This window comes from Schistocerca nitens, chromosome 2 (genome assembly GCF_023898315.1).
Source record: "Schistocerca nitens isolate TAMUIC-IGC-003100 chromosome 2, iqSchNite1.1, whole genome shotgun sequence".
Lineage (NCBI taxonomy): Eukaryota > Metazoa > Arthropoda > Insecta > Orthoptera > Acrididae > Schistocerca > Schistocerca nitens.
Genome location: NC_064615.1, coordinates 303,758,609 through 303,780,167, shown reverse-complemented (window position 1 = coordinate 303,780,167; position 21,559 = coordinate 303,758,609). Strand labels below are relative to the sequence as shown.

The 21,559-nt window shown below is 45.3% G+C and overlaps 1 protein-coding gene across 2 annotated transcripts in view; it reads left to right on the top strand.

Annotated features, from left to right (window-relative positions):
• The window catches only part of LOC126236067 (protein tweety), a 951,384-nt gene that overhangs the window by 890,458 nt on the left and 39,367 nt on the right, over nucleotides 1-21,559 (top strand). For both annotated transcript variants that reach the window (XM_049945120.1, XM_049945119.1), the window contains exon 5: nucleotides 20,332-20,443. In XM_049945120.1, coding sequence (XP_049801077.1) covers nucleotides 20,332-20,443 — 112 coding nt within the window. The remainder of the gene's footprint in view (nucleotides 1-20,331; nucleotides 20,444-21,559) is intronic.

The window sequence follows — 21,559 nt, the reverse complement described above, 5'->3', positions numbered from 1 at the left end:
TTATATATATTGTGAAAAGCAATGGTCCCATAACACTCCCCTGTGGCACGCCAGAGGTTACTTTAACGTCTGTAGACGTCTCTCCATTGATAACAACATGCTGTGTTCTGTTTGCTAAAAACTCTTCAATCCAGCCACACAGCTGGTCTGATATTCCGTAGGCTCTTACTTTGTTTATCAGGCGACAGTGCGGAACTGTATCGAACGCCTTCCGGAAGTCAAGGAAAACAGCACCTACCTGGGAGCCTGCATCTAATATTTTCTGGGTCTCATGAACAAATAAAGCGAGTTGGGTCTCACACGATCGCTGTTTCCGGAATCCATGTTGATTCCTACAGAGTAGATTCTGGGTTTCCAGAAATGACATGATACGCGAGCAAAAAACATGTTCTAAAATTCTACAACAGATCGACGTCAGAGATATAGGTCTATAGTTTTGCGCATCTGCTCGACGACCCATCTTGAAGACTGGGACTACCTGTGCTCTTTTCCAATCATTTGGAACCTTCCGTTCCTCTAGAGACTTGCGGTACACGGCTGTTAGAAGGGGGGCAAGTTCTTTCGCGTACTCTGTGTAGAGTCGAATTGGTATCCCGTCAGGTCCAGTGGACTTACCTCTGTTGAGTGATTTCAGTTGCTTTTCTATTCCTTGGACACTTATTTCTATGTCAGCCATTTTTTCGTTTGTGCGAGGATTTAGAGAAGGAACTGCAGTGACATCGTTAGACAACATCTCCAGTGTTATCCACAAACAGAATTTACCGTCCCTGTATTGACCGACCAAGTGCAACAGGCAAGGAACTCCATCCCACAAACTGACACCCAATTTGTATACGACACAGTGCATGCACGATTGCATGCTAGCGTTCAACACCGGTTATTAACGTACCAGCTTTTCACATTTGCAGTGGTTCATCCCGCGTTTACATTAACCTGTGATCTTGCAATACTTATCACTTAAATATGTTACCTAGACAAATGTGTTCCAGAAATTTCATTACTGTACATTAATTCTTCTTTGGTGTTGCAATTTTTTACCACCAGTATATTTTTATAGGCAAAAGAATTGATCATTAGGCGTTACTTTTAGGATCATGTACATACAGACGTTAGACAAAAAATATGGAGACTCCAAAAACACAACAAATTTCCATGCCCAATACGGTGTAGCAAAGACGGTGGCATTCAAAACAGGTTCCATTCGTCTCGAAATGGTTAACTATAGGTCTTGTACGGTTTTCAAGGGAATCTTATACCATTCTTTCTGCAAAATACCAGTCTGGAACCGCGCGACTGCCACGGTCGCAGGTTCTGAATCCTGCCTCGTGTCCTTAGGTGAGTTAGGTTTAAGTAGTTCTAAGTTCTAGGGGACTGATGACCTCAGATGTTGAGTCCCACAGTGCTCAGAGCCATTTCTACAAAATACAGGCAAGTCCAGGTAACGATGATTGAGGGTCACGCACCTGACGAAGGCAACAAAGGCTGAATTATATCGCGAGGCTGGGGTGACCAGGGGAGATGCGATAGTTCATCCTGGTGCTCACAAAACCAGTTCTGGACGATGGGAGCTGTGTGAAAAGGGGCCTTGTCGTCCTGGATTACAGCGTTACCATTGGAGAACGAACATTGTACCGCGTGAGGGACGTGCTCAGCCAAACTGGTTACACAATCCTCGGCAGTGATGCTACCTTCCAGAGAAACCGTGTGGCCCATCGAATAGCGCGATATGGCTGCCCAAATCATCATCAAACTCCCGTTATTTTTCACTCTTGGGCGTAAACTCTGCCAGAAGTTGGAAATAGAATGAAACAAGACTCATCCGACCAAATGACATCCTACCACTGCTCCATAGTGCAGTTTTAATGGCTTCGGTAGCACAGTTTTCTGTTACGGGCATTTCCAGCATTGATGACTGGCCTTGGAATTACAGCAGCTCTAATCATTTATGTATACGTTGAGTGTGTGTAAGTGTACCACGTCACACTATTGTCAGACCGAGTCTTCTAGGCGCATCTCTATTTTTCTCAGGCAGTGTAACCTTGCAGCCGTTTTATTTCCTGAGCTGTTCAAGTTATCAGATCGAGGTTTCCGGCTTACGACAGTATGCAGAGGGGCACGTAATTCTCTTACATGTTCAATCTACATGACTCCTGTGTCAACCGGGATGTTAAAACAAGTATAGTTTCTTAATGGAATGATGTACTTTTGTTAAGTGCATTTAAAAGCTCTTGAAAAGACAGAGTACAATCAAGTGAAGGTTATTAACATTAGGGTCGAAACTTACCACAAAGTTATGCAAGAAATGTGCTGTTGATGTGTAAACATCGCCAGGTGTATCTCTCCGCCGCTGCATCAAGTCTTTCCGCTGTTTGTTCGTTTCCACAAAAGCTGTTCACTCAAACATGTGTACGTACACACATTCCAAATACACTACAGCAGCAGCAGCACTCCGTCTTCAGGCCACAAGTGTCCCATCGGGACCACCCGACCGCCTTGTCATCCTTAGATAAGGATGCGGTTAGGAGGGGCGTGTGGTCAGCACACCGCTCTCCCGGTCGTTATGATGGTTTTCTTTGACCGCAGCCGCTACTATTCGGTCGAGTAGCTCCTCAGTTGGCATCACGAGGCTGAGTGCACCCCGAAAAATAGCAACAGCGCATGGCAGCCCGGATGTTCACCCATCCAAGTGCCAGCCACGCCCGACAGTGCTTAACGTCGGTGATCTGACGGGAACCGGTGTATCCACTGCTGTAAGGTTGTTGCCTCAATTACACTACACGACACATTCGAAGGTTTTCTTTTTTAAGTCCCGCAATTGTCTCCCATTGCCTACAACCTTGCTCTATGGCGATGCAAAAGCGTGATGCCCTGCGATGTCACCCTCTGGCTCGGCGACGCCACAAACAGCTAGGTGTTGACACAAGCGAAAAAAAAAGACCACAGGTCAGAAGTTCGTGTGAACTATACGATGGTTTAATAATGTCACAGTGGCACCAAATTTCACCACAGTTCTGCCCAGCGTCACCATGGATGTGTCACACGATGGTAAGGTCGTCACAGCACCTCTTACCCACATTCCACCCCTTATTTTGACACCTCTGTGGTGGGCTCAGAACCGCGACATCCAGCATTGAAATCGCCCCGTTTTCTTACTGGCAGCCGAGGAAGACACTTCAAACACACCGCCGCTCATAATCGTCTCGAAAAGGCCTCAGGGCGATGAGCAAAAGGACGACACTCATGACGACGTTTGATACTGCTGACAGCGCCCCCCTCCTTTAGACGTTTCAGTCCTCTAACAACGTCGTGGGGCTGCAACCCCTTTGAACTTGATGTGATCCCTTTGGAGTGTTGCGCGACAGCAATTTTTGTTCTGATACACAGTGCACGACCACTAGTACCCGTTTAAAACCAATCCACGAAATTTGAATGAGGTCCGAAGCAGCAAAGGGTATGTGTGCTTTTCCAGTCCTCCTGCTTCGCGCGCTCCTGTGGCATAAACAACGGAGACTGAGGGTGTGCAACATTGACACGTGCGTGAAAAAATGGCGAAGTACCCCTCTAAGCATAACGCAGCATGTCATTCTCAATGGAGAGAAGTTTTCCGAAGTAAGAGTGATTTCGGGTGTGCCGCAGGGGAGTGTCGTGGGACCGTTGCTATTCACAATATACACTCCTGGAAATGGAAAAAAGAACACATTGACGCCGGTGTGTCAGACCCACCATACTTGCTCCGGACACTGCGAGAGGGCTGTACAAGCAATGATCACACGCACGGCACAGCGGACACACCAGGAACCGCGGTGTTGGCCGTCGAATGGCGCTAGCTGCGCAGCATTTGTGCACCGCCGCCGTCAGTGTCAGCCAGTTTGCCGTGGCATACGGAGCTCCATCGCAGTCTTTAACACTGGTAGCATGCCGCGACAGCGTGGACGTGAACCGTATGTGCAGTTGACGGACTTTGAGCGAGGGCGTATAGTGGGCATGCGGGAGGCCGGGTGGACGTACCGCCGAATTGCTCAACACGTGGGGCGTGAGGTCTCCACAGTACATCGATGTTGTCGCCAGTGGTCAGCGGAAGGTGCACGTGCCCGTCGACCTGGGACCGGACCGCAGCGACGCACGGATGCACGCCAAGACCGTAGGATCCTACGCAGTGCCGTAGGGGACCGCACCGCCACTTCCCAGCAAATTAGGGACACTGTTGCTCCTGGGGTATCGGCGAGGACCATTCGCAACCGTCTCCATGAAGCTGGGCTACGGTCCCGCACACCGTTAGGCCGTCTTCCGCTCACGCCCCAACATCGTGCAGCCCGCCTCCAGTGGTGTCGCGACAGGCGTGAATGGAGGGACGAATGGAGACGTGTCGTCTTCAGCGATGAGAGTCGCTTCTGCCTTGGTGCCAATGATGGTCGTATGCGTGTTTGGCGCCGTGCAGGTGAGCGCCACAATCAGGACTGCATACGACCGAGGCACACAAGGCCAACACCCGGCATCATGGTGTGGGGAGCGATCTCCTACACTGGCCGTACACCACTGGTGATCGTCGAGGGGACACTGAATAGTGCACGGTACATCCAAACCGTCATCGAACCCATCGTTCTACCATTCCTAGACCGGCAAGGGAACTTCCTGTTCCAACAGGACAATGCACGTCCGCATGTATCCCGTGCCACCCAACGTGCTCTAGAAGGTGTAAGTCAACTACCCTGGCCAGCAAGATCTCCGGATCTGTCCCCCATTGAGCATGTTTGGGACTGGATGAAGCGTCGTCTCACGCGGTCTGCACGTCCAGCACGAACGCTGGTCCAACTGAGGCGCCAGGTGGAAATGGCATGGCAAGCCGTTCCACAGGACTACATCCAGCATCTCTACGATCGTCTCCATGGGAGAATAGCAGCCTGCATTGCTGCGAAAGGTGGATATACACTGTACTAGTGCCGACATCGTGCATGCTCTGTTGCCTGTGTCTATGTGCCTGTGGTTCTGTCAGTGTGATCATGTGATGTATCTGACCCCAGGAATGTGTCAATAAAGTTTCCCCTTCCTGGGACAATGAATTCACGGTGTTCTTATTTCAATTTCCAGGAGTGTACATAAATGACCTTTTGGATAACATCGGAAGTTCACTGAGGCTTTTTGCGGATGATGCTGTGGTACATCGAGAGGTTGTAACAATGGAAAATTGTATTGAAATGTAGGAGGTTCTGCAGCGAATTGACGCATGGTGCAGGGAATGACAATTGAATCTCAATGTAGACAAGCGTAATGTGCTGCGAATACGTAGAAAGAAAGCTCCTTTATCATTTAGCTACAACATAGCTGGTCAGCAACTGGAAGCAGTAAATTCCATAAATTATCTGGGAGTACGCATTAAGAGTGATTTAAAATGGAATGATCATATAAAGTTGATCGTCGGTAAAGCAGATGCCAGACTGAGATTCATTGGAAGAATCCTAAGGAAATGCAATCCGAAAACAAAGGAAGTAGGTTACAGTACGCTTGTTCGCCCACTGCTTGAATACTGCTCAGCGGTGTGGGATCCGTACCAGATAGGGTTGATAGAAGAGATAGAGAAGATCCAACGGAGAGCAGCGCGCTTCGTTACAGGATCATTTAGTAATCGCGAAAGTGTTACGGAGATGATAGATAAACTCCAGTGGAAGACTCTGCAGGAGAGACGCTCAGTAGCTCGGTACGGGCTTTTGTTGAAGTTTCGAGAACATACCTTCACCGAAGAGTCAAGCAGTATATTGCTCCCTCCTACGTATATTTCGCGAAGAGATCATGAGGATAAAATCAGAGAGATTAGAGCCCACACAGAAGCATACCGATAATCTTTCTTTCCACGAACAATACGAGACTGGAATAGAAGGTAGAACCGATAGAGGTACTCAAAGTACCCTCCGCCACACACCGTCAGGTGGGTTGCGGAGTATGGATGTAGATGTAAGACTCCCCCCCCCCCCCCCTCACCAAGTGCGGCAACACCTTCGCTTCCACCCATGTACCTTTGTTGAGGACATTAAAATTTTATCTGTACAGAGATTTAGACACACGTTCAGTTGAGAGGCGCTCCGTTTCTGGCCTAGCGCCTGCCTGCAGGCATGCGGAATCGAAGAGGTGTCTAATGGGTTGCCTGTCCGCAGGTGCTAGGGCAGAGGCGGAACGACACTCAGCGGAATGTGTGTCAAGGTTTCTGTACAGGTACATTTTTAAAGCGCTCAACAAAGGTGTGCGGTTGCAAACTGAAGGTGTTGCCGAACTGAGGTGTCTTACGGGGATCCTTCACCATTTTATTGACGCACGTGTCAATGTTACCACCCCCACCCTTTTTGATCGCACTACAGGAGGGCAAAAGACGGACTGAGAAAGCATAAACAATATTTACTGCTTCAGGTCAAGTTCAAATTTCATCGAATGATTTTGAAAGGTTCCTAGTGTTTTCATCCTGAATGCTAGGGCAAGAATTGCGGTCGTGCTACACCCCAAAGGGGTCATGACTCGTTCAACGGGACTGCAAAATGGTTCAAATGGCTCTGAGTACTATGGGACTCAACTTCTGTGGTCATCAGTCCCCTAGAACTTAGAACTACTTAAACGTAACTAACCTAAGGACATCACACACATCCATGCCCGAGGCAGGATTCGAACCTGCGACCGTAGCAGTCGCACGGTTCCGGACTGCGCGCCTAGAACCGCGAGACCACCGCGGCCGGCAACGGGACTGCAGACCCATCGTCTTTGGACAAGGGTTAAATCGTCAGGGATGTGTCAACTGTGTCAAAGGTCGTCAAGAATGTCGTTCTGTTGCAAATATCACTGAAAACTGTGGGAAATATGGATAGGAGGGGTGGGGGGTGACGACCTTTCCATCGTGTAGCACGATCACATGGGTGTTGCGCAGAATTGTGGTGAAATTTGGTGCTCATGTGACATCATTAACCCACTCTACACCTTACAAGAAATTGAGAGTTCTGGGCGTTTTTTCGCATGCATCCATACCTTGCTGTCTGAACCGTCGGCAAACCCGAGGGTGACATCACACGGCGCCACCATTTTGCACGATTACAGAGTTGTTAGTTAGAGAGACAACATCGCTATTGCAGGTAATCTGCGAAAACCAGTTACCGATGTTGGTCACCAATGAATCGTGTATATGGATGGTGTTAACCCCCTCAGCGTCAGCTAAGGCCTGAAGATGGTGCACTGAAGCACCGAAACTGGTACCATACAATAAATAACGTCATAAGGATGGCAGTAGGAGTTCCATTTTATTACATAAGTGAAAGGCTGGTGTCCCTCACATCCCCAATCACAAAGATGGACATACAAAAACTTAAAGAGGAAGTTTGTAGACACCTTTGAGCCAAATTTCAAACTTCTGCATCGCAGTGGGAGAGCATTGCAGGGATTTCAAAAAAGTGACCCTTTAACTGTGTGGCGCACTGTCGTTACACTAAGCGGCTAATGATACACTAGAAGTTACCTTATAGTTCCATTCACAATGGTCGCAGCTGATCATGTCTTTATGTAGTGTAAAGTACAGTCAAAATGAAATATGTTCGATCTTACGTGCTTCATGTAACGACGGAGCATGGCGTGAGTGCCTATAAAAGTAGATTTTCTTTATCACGTAAGAAAAGCATGCACTAACGGGACAAAATGTTACGACAACCAGCGTAACAGGATCTCGGACTCGGCAAGTCCTCGGTGGATTTCCGGAGCTACGTGGCACCAGACGCCTATGCACAGGTCACCCAGTTCCCGGAAATTACGGGCCGGCGGTACGTGGGCACAGAGCTGGAGCGCAACAGCTTCCCAGATGTGTTGTATCGAGTTCAGATCAGGTACAACTGATTGAAAAGACGTAAACGTGAATTCACTGTCACAATCCTCAAATCTCGGTAACACGATTCTGGTCTTGTGAGGCGAACAGCTGCCATAGCTGCTGGAAGATACCAACACCATTGGGGATGACATCGAGCCTGAACAGATGCAAGTGGTCCACAACAATATATACGTAACTGCAGCTTTCGTGGTGCCTTTTCTACTTCATTTCTCACAGAAGCCCAGGTGAATATCCGCCTCCCCCCCTCCCCCCCCCCCGGCCATTGTCCGTCGCGTGGGACATGTATCTAGCGGCCATTCGCCTGATTTTACATCCTTCATATAACTACGGAGCATGGCGTGAGAGCCATGACCATCCACATGAAGTGAGATGAAACTTGATTGCCATTGATACACGGTCGAATCCATATGATCCCGTGCCCACTGCAATCGTAAATGACGACCTCGTAGGGTCGGCATGGGTACACGCAGGGGTCGTCTGCTGTGAAGCCCAACATTCAGCAGTCTGTGCTGAGTGGTGTACTAAAGAACACATACCTGGGTCAGCACTGTGCTCTGTCGTCAGATCTGCCACAGATTGCCACGTGTGCTTTACAGAGTAGGCAGACCTCTGCCATCTGCTTCCTATGATGCGGCGTGGACGTCCAGTGCCTTGTTGCCTACTCGTAGTTACACTGTCCTCCAATCACCTTCCACGTATTCTCATGACAGCAGCATGCGAACAGCCAGTCATCTTCGCCGTTTCCGAGACGTTCGTTCCAAGGTGCCGGGCCACTACAATCTGGCTTATGCGAACGTCTCTCATGTCAGTGGATTTCTCCATCAGTGACCCATATAGTAGCTAGAATGATTCCCCATTTGTCTCTGCTCCATTTATACAGGGTGTACACAAAGTCCGGGAACACTTTCAATTATTTATTGCACAAGAACTAAACATTGTACAGATGTCATACATATTGCATTTTGATGAGAAACTCTGAAAGTTTTTTTTTTAACAAACATTCGATATGCGAATCATGAGTGACCCGGCAGACGTCAGTACGGTAATCTAATTCTTGCCATACCCTCCCAGCATGGCATCGTCGACTGTGGCAGTCGCTTCCCGTATTCTCTCCCAGAGCTCTGCTTCATCACATAGTCGAGGCGGTACATACACCAGATCTTTAATGTGTCTCCACAGAAAGAAGTCACACGGAGTGAGATCTGGTGATTGGGGAGGTCATTTCATGAAACAGCTGTCCCCTTCTGTAACACAGCCATGTTTGCTACTAGCGCTGTCGGCAAATTACCAAACTACGCTGTGGCGGTATACAGGAAAAAAAAAAACTTTCAGGGTTTCTCATGATATCTGTTCAATGTTTGGTTCTTGTGCAATAAATAACCGAACGTGTTCGCCGACTTTACGTATGCCCCTGTACATTTTTCTCGACGCGTCACGTGGCCGTAATGTCACCACATGGCAGTAATCCTCATGATGGACAGTGGCCATAATGTTTCGGCCCATCACCGTGTGTGGCAGAGATAGCTGCTGCGCCGGGGGGCAATTATTAAAGTGCAGCTACTCACAGAGGTCCATTGCAGGCTGTAATTATTGTACAACAGCGAAACTTTGTGGATATTCTAATGTGTTAATGAGGAACAGATTTACACTGGAAAAATTACTTCCAGTTTTGGTCACCAGGTGTAAATCTGGCGCTGTACAGCATCTCGTCGACATCTCTGGTGGTCGTATTGAACATACTGTCTAAATGGCAGTCAATAATTGGATCAAAATTATGCCTTTCTCACTCGTCTGATCTTCTCTGCCCATGTCCCAGTCCTAATGCATTACACATGGAAACACTTCTGTACAGTTTCCTCGCATTCATAGCGCCAGATCTGCACCTGGTGGCCAAAATTGGAATTAAATTTTTTGCAGTGTAGCTCGGTTCCACATTAATGCATTGGAATATCTACTAAGTATAGCTACCATATGATGATTACAGCGCACATTGAAGTTCTGTGTGTACCTGCACTTGCACTATAATCACTCGGTATCTACAGGGTCTCGTATCCACGACATGTCCCGATGCTTCAAGATTTTTCAGACTTAATGATAACGTGAATAGCTTCTGCACATGAAATCTTGTTAAGAAAATCTCTTCTAACAGCCCAAAGCTTGAAGCATCAGGGGATCACAAATATGTGAATGGCTAACAGTGTGCCAAACTTTTGATCCGTCTCAGGGTAGTATTATGCTCCCTTCAGTAGCCCGCCTTCTGTACAAGTACAGACTGCACCGTTGCTTCTACAGGGTGACCAGAAAGTCCCTTTACACGTACGGTTATGTCCTTGTAACTTTTATTACATTTATTTGAGTTGTTTCAATCCCAACTTATGCAAAGCACGGTTTTTTCTTTTTCTTTTTTTTTTTTGTTTACCCACACTTGTTTCGACGCCTATGTGTCATCTCCCGTGGGTCAAAGTTATTTCTGTAAAATGTAATACAAAGTTCATGGCCGTTTATCTATTTTAGGCCTAGACTCCATGTCGTCCTACTCGTCCACTTTAGCAGGTCTAAGTCCATTTTCCTGTGGAGTTGCAATATGCTAGTTTTAATTCCAAGTTCAGCAGCACGACTTCTGGTCGATATGTGGGGTGAGCGCATCGCTGCCGGACTAGCTTCATTCAACACGTGTTTCTCTTCAGTTTGATGGCCGATCAGATTGGGAGGAATCCAACACACTTCCCAGGCAAAAAGCATTTCGTCCTCCTTCCACGTCTGACGACTTGGAGGCTCCCTTCCGAATTGTTCACGAAGCCTATCCATTAACCTGTGTCATATTTTCGTTGTTGAACTTCCATTCAGGGGTCCAAACACTTGTCACCAAGTGCTCGTCAAAATGAAGTCGCCGGTATCTTCCACTGTTGTTCACCAAACACGAAAAGGCGAACGATGAAGTGATCAACGCACAGACTGTATTCTCCTCCCTGGGCAGTCGCGTGGCCCATCATGGCAAACACGTCGCATTTCGCGTTAGGTACTCTGTTGCCATGTCATTTATCAGGATGGGAGGTTCAAATCTGAAGTATCTTACTGTCTTACACTGTTACACGCATTCAGTTCGCGTGTACAGCGACGTTGTGACCACCCTGTACATCTACATCTACACTCATATTCTGCGGGCCACTCTACAGTGCATGGCGGGCGATGCTTGGTACGAATATTACCGATTTCCTGTCCCGTTCCATCTTCAGCTTGAGCCAGAGAAAAAGCACTGCCTGTCCGCCTCTGTACGTCCCCTAACCTCTCCTGTCGTGTTCTCGCTATCCCTACGTCAGATACACAGAGATGGCAGTAGGGTGGTCGCACTGTCATTCACGAATACCGATTCTCTAAATTTACCGAGTTGGGTTCCGCTAGAAAGCCATCTTTCATCCAATGGTTCCCATTCGAATGATTAAATGTGGAATTAAATGATTCTCTTTTCGGTCTGCTGTGTTCAGTTTCAACACCAGGCTTATCCACGAGAGATTGACTTAAGGTTTGGATTCGTTCACTGACCAGTATTCCTACTTCCTAAGATTTTCTGATAGCTCTTTCTCCAGGATCTGGTTGTGAACACTGCTGTAAGTTTTACACATCGCCCTTCTTATGGATGCACGATTTGCAAATGAGTTGTTTCCCCTATATTCTCTTTTGTAGCGACATTCTCCGAGTGGTACCAGTAAACCGAGGTAGATTTTGCCATATTTTATTACTTTGCTTGGTATGTATTTACCTATAGCTTGATTGTGATGTCTTTGTCTTAAGCCACAGGTATTCTGCGTTTGTCAGGTTTGAACTCCATGTTCTCTGTTCATCTTTTAAGATGAAAAGATCGTGTTTGTTGTAACCTAGTGAATCTAAACGTCTCTAAGGTGGTTTAAATAGTTTCCAGGTCGAAGAGTCTACAGCCAAATACGCCACATGATGGACAAAGTCTTTAATTGAGACCTTCCACTCAGCTACAGATCAGAGCACCCCAACTGCTCCTCGGAACGAGGCTGCAAATCGACAGCTACGTTGAGATCTCACCAGTGAGGTTGTCTGTTTTCGCTTCATCCACAAATCTAGAGAAAGAGTGGAGAATGTTCTCAGACACCAGGCAACTGACATCGTCGCTCCCGACACGAGCGGAAGTCTGCTACTAACTGTGCAACCAGGTGCCCCCGGCGCGACCTCTTTCACCTCGCACACAACTGCTCCTGGGATACACACAGATTGCAAATTTCATTTGTATCCCTCTCGTGACACTTTTTCCCTAAAAGCGGATATAGTGTGTCTAGTGTTCAAACTGCCTACAACTAACAGCCCCTTACTTTCCCTTGTTGGTGCCCAGATCTTCACAGAAGAGAGAGCCTGATGCTCAGGCAGGACATGCAAGTCTGTTTCACTGTCAGTGCAACAAAGTGCCTCAAACATATTCGCATCTACCGTTTAGCGTGTACAATCCTGCTCGTGAAACGGCACCAGATCTGGCCACAACCCACCAGACGCTATCACGTGGAAGCCGTTGGATCAGACTTCTCTGTAAATGAAGTATGCAACAGGAGAGTTGGCAAACTCCAAGGCATTTTTTCCAATTACTAGTGACTACTTGCCTCTCCATCTGGGCTGGTTTAAGGCTCCAACGACACGAGTGGTCGCTTGGCGAACCAAGCTGGAACAGGTGCCAGAAATGCCCAAATGCGAAATTGGTATACAGGGTGAAAAATAATTAAAAGCATAAACTGACACAGATGAAAGTACACTCTAAGACAAAAAAAAGGACGCATCACAAATGAATTATCCGAATGGGATGGAAATCATCAGATGTGATACACATGTAGTGGCGCATACATATGGGGGTGCCCCCCCCCACCCCCACCCTTGCGGGGCCGACGGCATTGCCACCCGCGCCGCCCCCGGCAGTCAGCCCGTACGCTATTCGTTCATTTCTTTCCTCAATCGACTCGACTGAATCGAGTTATCGAGAAGTTGTACTTTCCTATGTAGCATGCGTGTCCACGCATCGCATTTTATACTTTTCTGTCTGGCACACACCATTTTGGCAGGAAGAATAGGCGCATAGAATTCATCATTTAAGGAAGAGAACCACAATTGTAACTTTTTTTATATCAGAGATTGTATTGTCTTGCATATGTGTATAATCAGTTTAGATAAAACTTTCTTGAACTTTGCATGTGACTTGATTGTTTTTTTTTTTTTATTACCGTGAACGTAAAGGTAGCTCACTCCTTGAGGTATTCCTGTATCCGCCACTGTGTACATGTACAGACAGACAAAAGACTACAATTAAGAAAAACTGAATAATTTATTCAAGCGAAAAACCTTCACAAAAAATGGTTCAAATTGCTCTAAGCACTATGGGACTTAACATCTGCCGGTCGAAGAAGCCGTGCGGTTCTAGGCTCTGCAGTCTGGAACCGCGAGACTCCTACGGTCGCAGGTTCGAATCCTGGCTCGGGCATGGATGTGTGTGATGTCCTTGGGTTAGTTAGGTTTAACTAGTTCTAAGTTCTAGGGGACTGATGACCTCAGAAGTTGAGTCCCATAGTGCTCAGAGCCATTTGAACCATTTTGAACTTAACATCTGAGGTTATCAGTCCCCTAGACTTAGAACTAATTAAACCTAACTAACCTAAGGACATCACACACATCCATGCCCGAGGCAGGATTCGAACCTGCGACCGCTGCAGCAGCGCGGTTCCGGACTGAAGTGCCTAGAACCGCTCGGCCACACCGCCCGGAAAAAACCTTCACAAACTGAGCAGGTCGATAATGTGTTGGTCCACCCCTGGCTCTTATGCAAGCAGCTATTCGGCCAAATTCTGTCGAATTGGTGCATTAGATCGTCAAAATACCCAGCTGGTTGGAGATCTCCGTCCATAATGCTCCAAACGTTCTCTATTGCGTAGAGATCCGGCGACCTTGCTGGCCGAGGTAGGATTTGGCAAGCTGAAATGTAAGCCCAGGATGGATTTCCATGAAGGGCACAAAACGGGGTGTAGAATATCGTCGGCTAACCGCTGTGCTATAATGGTGCTGCGGATGACAATCAAAGGGGTCCTGTACGAAGGCATCCCTGACCATCACTGCTCAAACTGAACCCTCATGACCAGCAAGATACGTCTGGAGATGTCCTGGACAGTGGTGGGTTAGCAACCTGATTGTCGCCCGTCGTACAGCCTGACAGCCAAGACTGATGGTTTGGGGTGACATTTCATTTCATAGCAGGACCCCTTTGGTTGTCATCCATGGCACCCTTACAGTATAGAGGCACGTGACGATGTTTTACATGCCGGTTTCCTGCCCTTCATGGCACGGCATCCTGGCTTAAATTTCAGCAAAGTAATGCCCATCCGCATGCAGCGAGAGTTTCTACTACTTGTCTTCAGGCATGGCCGAACCATATACTGGCCAGCAAGATCGCCAGATCCCTCCACAGTTGAGAACGTTCAGAGTATTATGGGCAGGGACCTTCAAACATCTCATGATATTGATGATGTATCTCGACAATTGGAAAGAATTTGGCACGATGCGCCCCAGGAGGACTTGCAACAGCTCTGTCAGTCGATGCTAAGCCGAATAACTGCTTGCATAATGGCCAGAGGTGGACGAATGCGTTATTGACTTGATCATCAATGTGTGAATCCCTTTCTCTTGAAAAAATCATCAAATTTTTCTGTAACTGTAATCACCTGTTTGTCTGAACATGTACATCACATTTACTGATATTCGTCACATTCAGATAATTCCTTTATGGCGTGTCTTCCTCTTTTTTTTTTTTTTTGTTGAAGGGGGGTTTACAAAGCTGAATGAACAATGATTGAACAATTAATCTGACTGTCCGTTTTTCTTGTTCCCTAATAACTGGCGATGTTAAATCTCACCTGCTATTCTTCTGATGACATCAGGCTCTGTCCCATCTAGCTGGGTTACAGTGATTAATCGATAAAGAAAAAGACAACAGGGGGAATCCGCAGACCAAGAAAACAGACAGACAGTTCTGGTATGATGCTGCATGGCAACATGTCAAACGAACGGTAGCCTGTTACACGTGAGTAATGGTTACTGCTCGCCAACAAAGTGAAGAAACTGGCAAGAGCCGGGTTGCTGCAGGATTTTTTATTGATTGGTCCACCCCTGCATTAAGAGAGACCGCGCGCTGAGAGGTAGCTGGAACACCAAAAGTCATGAGAACTGACGAGACCAGCTCAGCCGGGGGGGGCGGCTGAGACTGTTTTTACGGAAACATGAATCCCGCACGAACCGTTTGGCGTACACGTCATCGCGTCGCGTGAGAATTACTACCGATTAGCACACGGAAACTGATTACTGGCCGTGCTGTATTGTGTCGCGCCATCAATGGCCGCTACCAGCATAACGAGCATGCACGTCTGTCCGTAATGGCGGCGGGTCACTCGCGGACCATGGTCACCAACTTGATGCACCTGCTAATTAGCCTTCTAGTAACAAGCCACATTGTACCAGTTCTATGTTAATCAAACCAGGCGACAGAAAATTATAATCTCTTGACAAGCGGGGAGTCGTGTTGTTAGGCAAGCGTACGGAGGTCCCTAATTGCCAGGGAACATTCATTTGATAGCATTTAATGGGCAGTTAATTAATTCGACTTGTAAACTACTGGGGTGATTAGCCCGTGACTTACATAAATAGATCGTAATCTAAAAACGAAGCTAAATTTGTAATCAAAAGTATTGATTAAATTTTATTAGAGCAGTCTCCCTTTATCAGAGGGTTGAACTAGCTGCTACTTTTGCCCCCACATGTTCTGTGGATATGCAGCACAATGTCCACGTTTTCTGTAGCTGAGTAGCACAATACATCAGTGTTACAGAGTGTATATGATGATACTTATAGAATCAAAAATCTTCCAGTAAACATGTCACCGCAAATGAGCCATCTGTGAAATAACTGTGTATATGAGGCATCACTCATGTCCTGGTCAGTACAAATGTACTTGAAATGTGAACTCTTCAGTTGAGTCCACATGTAGCTGGGCTCATATTCCACCCAAAATGTATGTTAACAGGAAAGATGATACTACTTCAATACGTTACATGTTACAAATTACTGAACACTCGAAACTCTTATCTGTTATTGGTGATGTTGCACGTTTCGTGCTCACATTTGGAAGTGAGTTAAGAAATCTTTTAGACACCCCTGGAACATTTCATAATCCTTGATAAGACTATACGATCCACTGCTCCAGTTTTTCAATGCCAATGTTGTTGTACGCTTCACTTTTGAGATGACTCTCTATTAAAAAATCCTTGGAGGCCAGGCTGTTTTTGACATATTCATCATGGACAAAATGTGCCCATTAGATGTTGTCATGTACAGCACCAAAATGTACCTGTGCTCACTCAGGCATATCCCAAATTCCTACATGTTGCACAAAGTAAGGCAGGCCTGGGTGGTACTTAACCCAGTTAGATGGGAACTTGATTGAAAAGTTTCCATTTCTAATACATTTGTACTAACTAGCGCAATATTTGATACTGGTGTCAGTGGTGGTTTCTAATCTCACGTTCCCAATTATTCTGCAGACAGCTTGTTTGTGGACACATATATAATATAATACTTTCACACTGTCATTTTTTGTTATTAACTGTGATTCAAAAAAAGTTTTCCATCACCTCGGTTCCGGAACCTGTACAGAAAATTGGAATAGAGATCAACATAATAAACATCATTTCCGCCTTTTTTATTGCTCATGAAAACCACATGTTGCATGTTGTACCACCATACAGCGAGACCTTCAGAGGTGGTGTCCAGATTTCTGTACACACTGGTACCTCTAATACCCAGTCGCACATCCTCATGCATTCATGCATGCCTGTATTCGTCGCAGCATACTATCCACAAGTTCATCAAAGCACTGTTGGTCCAGATTGACCCACTCTTCAATGGCGATTCTGCGTAGATCCCTCAGTGGTTGGTGGGTCACATCATCCATAAACAGTCCTTTTCAATCTGTCCCAGGCATGTTTGATAGGTTTCATGTCTCGAGAACATGCTGGCCACTCTGTTCGAGCGATGTCATTATGCTGAAGGAAGTCATTCACAAGATGTGCATGATGGGGCCGCGAATTGTCGTCCATGAAGACCAATGCCTCGCCAATATGCTTGCACTATCAGTCGGAGGATAGCATTCACGTATCGTACAGCCCTTACAGTGCCTTCCATGACCAAAAACAGCGTACATCGGCCCCACATACTGCCACCTCAAAACAACAGGGAACGTCCACCTTGATGCAATCGCTGGACAGTGTGTCTAAGGTGTTCAGCCTGACCGGGTTGCTTCCAAACACGTCTCAGATGATTCTCTGGTTAAAGGCATGTGTGACACTCATTGGTGAAGAGAACGTGATGCCAATCCTGAGCAGTCCATTCGGCATGTTGTTGGGTCCATCTGTACCACACTGCATGGTGGTGTGTTTGCAAAGATGGACCTCGCCATGGACGTCGGGAGTGAAGTTGCGCATCATGCAGCCTATTGTGCACAGTTTGAGTTGTAACGTGATGTCCTGTGACTGCACGAAAGCATTATTCAACACGGTGGCATTGCTGTCAGGGTTCCTCTGAGCCATAATCTGTAGTTAGCGGTCATCCACTGCAGTAGTAGTCCTCGGGCAGCCTGAGCAAGGCATGTCATTGACAGTTCCTGTCTCTCTGTATATGTGACTTCTCTGTATATCTTCCATGTCCAAACAACATCACTTTGGTTCACTCTGACACCTGGACATTTTCCATGTTGAGAACCCTTCCTTACACAAAGTACAATGTGGACGCGATCAAACCGCGGTATTGACTATCTAGGCATGGTTGAACTACAGAGAACACAAGCTGTGTACCTCCTTCCTGGTGGAATGACTGGAACTGATCAGCTGGCGGACCCCCTCTGTCTAACAGGTGCTGCTCATACATGGTTGTTTACATTTTTGGGCAAGTTTAGTGACATATCTGAACAGTCAAAGGGACTGTATCTGTGATACAATATCCACAGTCAACGTCTATCTTCAGGAGTTCTGGGAACTTCGGTTTTGCAAAACTTTTTTTGATGTGTGTATATTCACCACCAAAAGCTTTTAAAGATCTCTAAAATTACCTTAAATGGAAATGTTTCTTGTATTAATATTTAGTAACAGAATAAGATTTAGAAATGTATTTGTGTTATAAAGGAATGTGTATATAGTACTTATTTTAAAAGAACAAAAAGCTATTTACTTTTGTGATCACTAGATTTTGATTTATTTTTAATGGTCTTATCAAGAGCCTGTGGAGAGGCAACTTATGTCTGATGGAAGCAAGGAGCTGGGGGATGAGGGGGGAGGGGCAAATGTGTTCACAGCAACCACATGAAGCTAGTCAAACAGTCATTAATGCATCTCCCAGCTGTTTGTGACCAGCAACCATACCCTCCAATAAGACCCTGCATGGCTGCAATACATAACAATATCATATTGTGAAAGCTCCACATGAAAGCAGCTCTTGCTAAGAGAAAAGGAAGAAAAGAAATTAAATATTAAGCCATATGCTTGTTGGTTAAATCAAAGCATAACCACATAGGAAATTAGACTGAACACAAACTGTAAGCTGTGGGTACTGCAAGTGATGTATCTGGTTTAATACATATTCGAAAGAGATTTAGAAAGCACCTTACTCTCTGACCAGTGTGCTCTCTGATATAATTAACACAGACATAGCACAGTGTTATGACTAATTACAAACCATAAAATGTTGATAGTAGATGCTGTTTCACAGAATAAAAGAAAGTAAAAGTGCCTGTTACAGTATGTATATATTGCACTATACATAAAATTATTCAGATTCTCAAAAACTGGGAATTTGTTTACACAGTGTTCCATACCAAATATTGTTGGGATTTCTACATGCTTCCCTTGGATTACACATATCATACATACATACTAATTTTTTAATTTGTTTTTGCTTGATTTTCTATTCTTTATGCTTGTGTGACCTAAGCTTTGTGTTTTAAACCATGTTTTTATTTTTCTTGAATGGAAACAAATGTCAGTTCATTTTCCTGTTGATTCCCCGAAAAGCATAATCTGTCACATAATGGGCAAATTAATTCCTTTCCAGAATGAATTTTTGCTCTACATTGGAGGGAGCACTGATTTGGAACTTACTGACAGATTAAAACTGTGTGCTGAGCCGGATCTTAAACCGGAGACCTATGCCTTTCACAAGCAAGTTCTCTGCCAACTGAACTACCCAAGCACAACTCACGATCTGCTCTCCCAGCTTTATTTCGCCATTACCTCTTCTCCTACCTTCCAAATTTCACAATTGCTCCTTCATACCTTGGAGGCCACTCCTACAAGAAAATATACTGCAACAACATGGCTAAGCCACCATCTGGGGGATTGTTTCCAGAATGAATTTTTACTCTGTGATGGATTGTATGCAGATCTGAAACTTCCTTGCAGATTAAAACTGTGTGCCATACTGGGATTCAAACCTGAGACCTTTGCATTTCAGGAGCAAATCTCTGAACTATCCTTTATTCCAGGACTACTGGTCCCACAATGTATGCAGGAGAATGGTGAAGTTTGGAAGGTAGGAGATTAGATACTGGCAGAAGTAAAGCTGTGAGGGCCAGTCGTTCATTGTACTTGGATAGCTTAGTTGATAGACAACTTGCCCGTGAAACACAAAGCTTTGAGTCCTGGTTCAACATGCAGTATCAGTCTGCCAGGAAGTTTCCAATTAATTTCTGCTTTCAGCTATCCAAAATAAATTAGACAATTTAATTAAACAATGGAAAATCCAGGATGGAATGTAACAATACCAGAGAAGGAAAGTTGCTACTCACCATATAGCGGAGATGCTGAGTCGCTCTAGGCACAATAAAAAGATTCACACAATTAAAGCTTTTTGCCATTAAGGCCTTTGTCAGCAGTACACACACACACACACACACACACACAAACTCACGTAAACGCAACTTGCACACAGTCTGCAGTCTCAGAGAGCTGAAACCACAGCTCTCTGAGACTGCAGACGTGTGTGCAAGTTGCATTTCCGTGTGTGTGTGTGTGTGTGTGTGTGTGTATGTGTGTGTGTGTGTGTGTGTGTGTGTGTGCGTGTGTACATGTGGTATGTGTGTGTGTGTGTATGTGTGTCTACAATGACAAAGGCCTTAATGGCCGAAAGCTTTAATTGTGTGAATCTTTCTGTTGTGCCTATCACGACTCACCATCTCTGCTATATGGTGAGTAGCAACTTTCCTTCTCTGGTATTGTTCCAGTATTTAATTACTTTCACACACAGGAAGATTATACCAGTCAGGTAACAAATAACATCGATGAATATTATTCTGTTTTTCATCAAAACTGACCTGTGTAAGCTCTAGTGAATTGTCACAGATTTAAATCTCTCTTTTTCCCTTCTGTTTTTTTCAACAGTGGTGCAGTGGGTGTAGCGCTGTATGGAAATGATGATGTTCACAATGGGCTACTCCAGTTTGTTGAAGCCACAGCGAACATTGATGATCTTATTTCAAGTGTCAAAAACAGGGTGAGTGTGATACGTATGACATATATTGCATACTGTTTGCTTGTGACATGAAAAACAAAATAAATAGGTTTTAATTGTGTAATTCACAAACACCTCTTGACAAAGCATGTCACTTTGGAGTCTGATTAATCCTATCACTGACACAAGAAGGCTTATGTTGTCATGGACAAGAAAAACAAATTGGATGGAAAGGGAGGGGGTTAAGTTATTGTGGATTACTGTACATTCAGAATTGTGCCTTTGGTCCCCACACTGCTCCAGCCCCAAAGGTTTTGTTGGTAACTTTCAATAAACAGAAGTTGTTCTTGCTAGCAGTATCAGTCTGGTGGTGCTGTATTTAAGCATTATACCAAGGGCAGCACTTGGAGCTTTTTGAAAAACAAATGCACTTGATTAACATTTAATCATTGTAGAGAAATATGCGTGCTGTTCTGCAGGCTAGATTTTCAACAGGCTTCCAGCAGAAATGAAAAATTTGAATGAAAAGCCCCAGATTTTCAAATGTAAATTGAAAACATTTCCTTGTGCACACTCCATTTTCTCTGTATAGGAGTTTCTCACAGATAATAAAGAATAGAATTGTAAGTTTTATAACTAAGTACAGTATACTGCATTCATCACAACATGGTTTCAGAGAAGGGAAGTCAACAAAAACAGCATCAACAGATATAATTGAGCACATTCTTAATTTACTTGACAGGCAACAAAAGACTTGTGGGATTTTTATGGTCCTATCTAAGGCATTTGATTGTGTGAACCACTCAGAATTAATGATGAAATTATATCAGTATGGAATTAGAGGAAAATGCTATGACATACTTAAATCATACATTACAAATAGGAAACAATGCACAGAAATCAGACACACTAGTGGGGGAAATATAACAAACTACAGATCAGAATTACGAACAGTTAAACACGGTGTGCCGCAAGGGTCTGTGCTTGGGCCAATACTATTTATACTCTACGTAAATGACTTCCCTAGCTATATAAATCAGAAACTTATAATGTATGCTGATGACACAACAATCATTTGCACAGCTGACACAAAGGAGGAGCTTGAGAAGGAAGCACTCCTGACTATTGAAAATGCAAATAAATATTTAACATAAAACA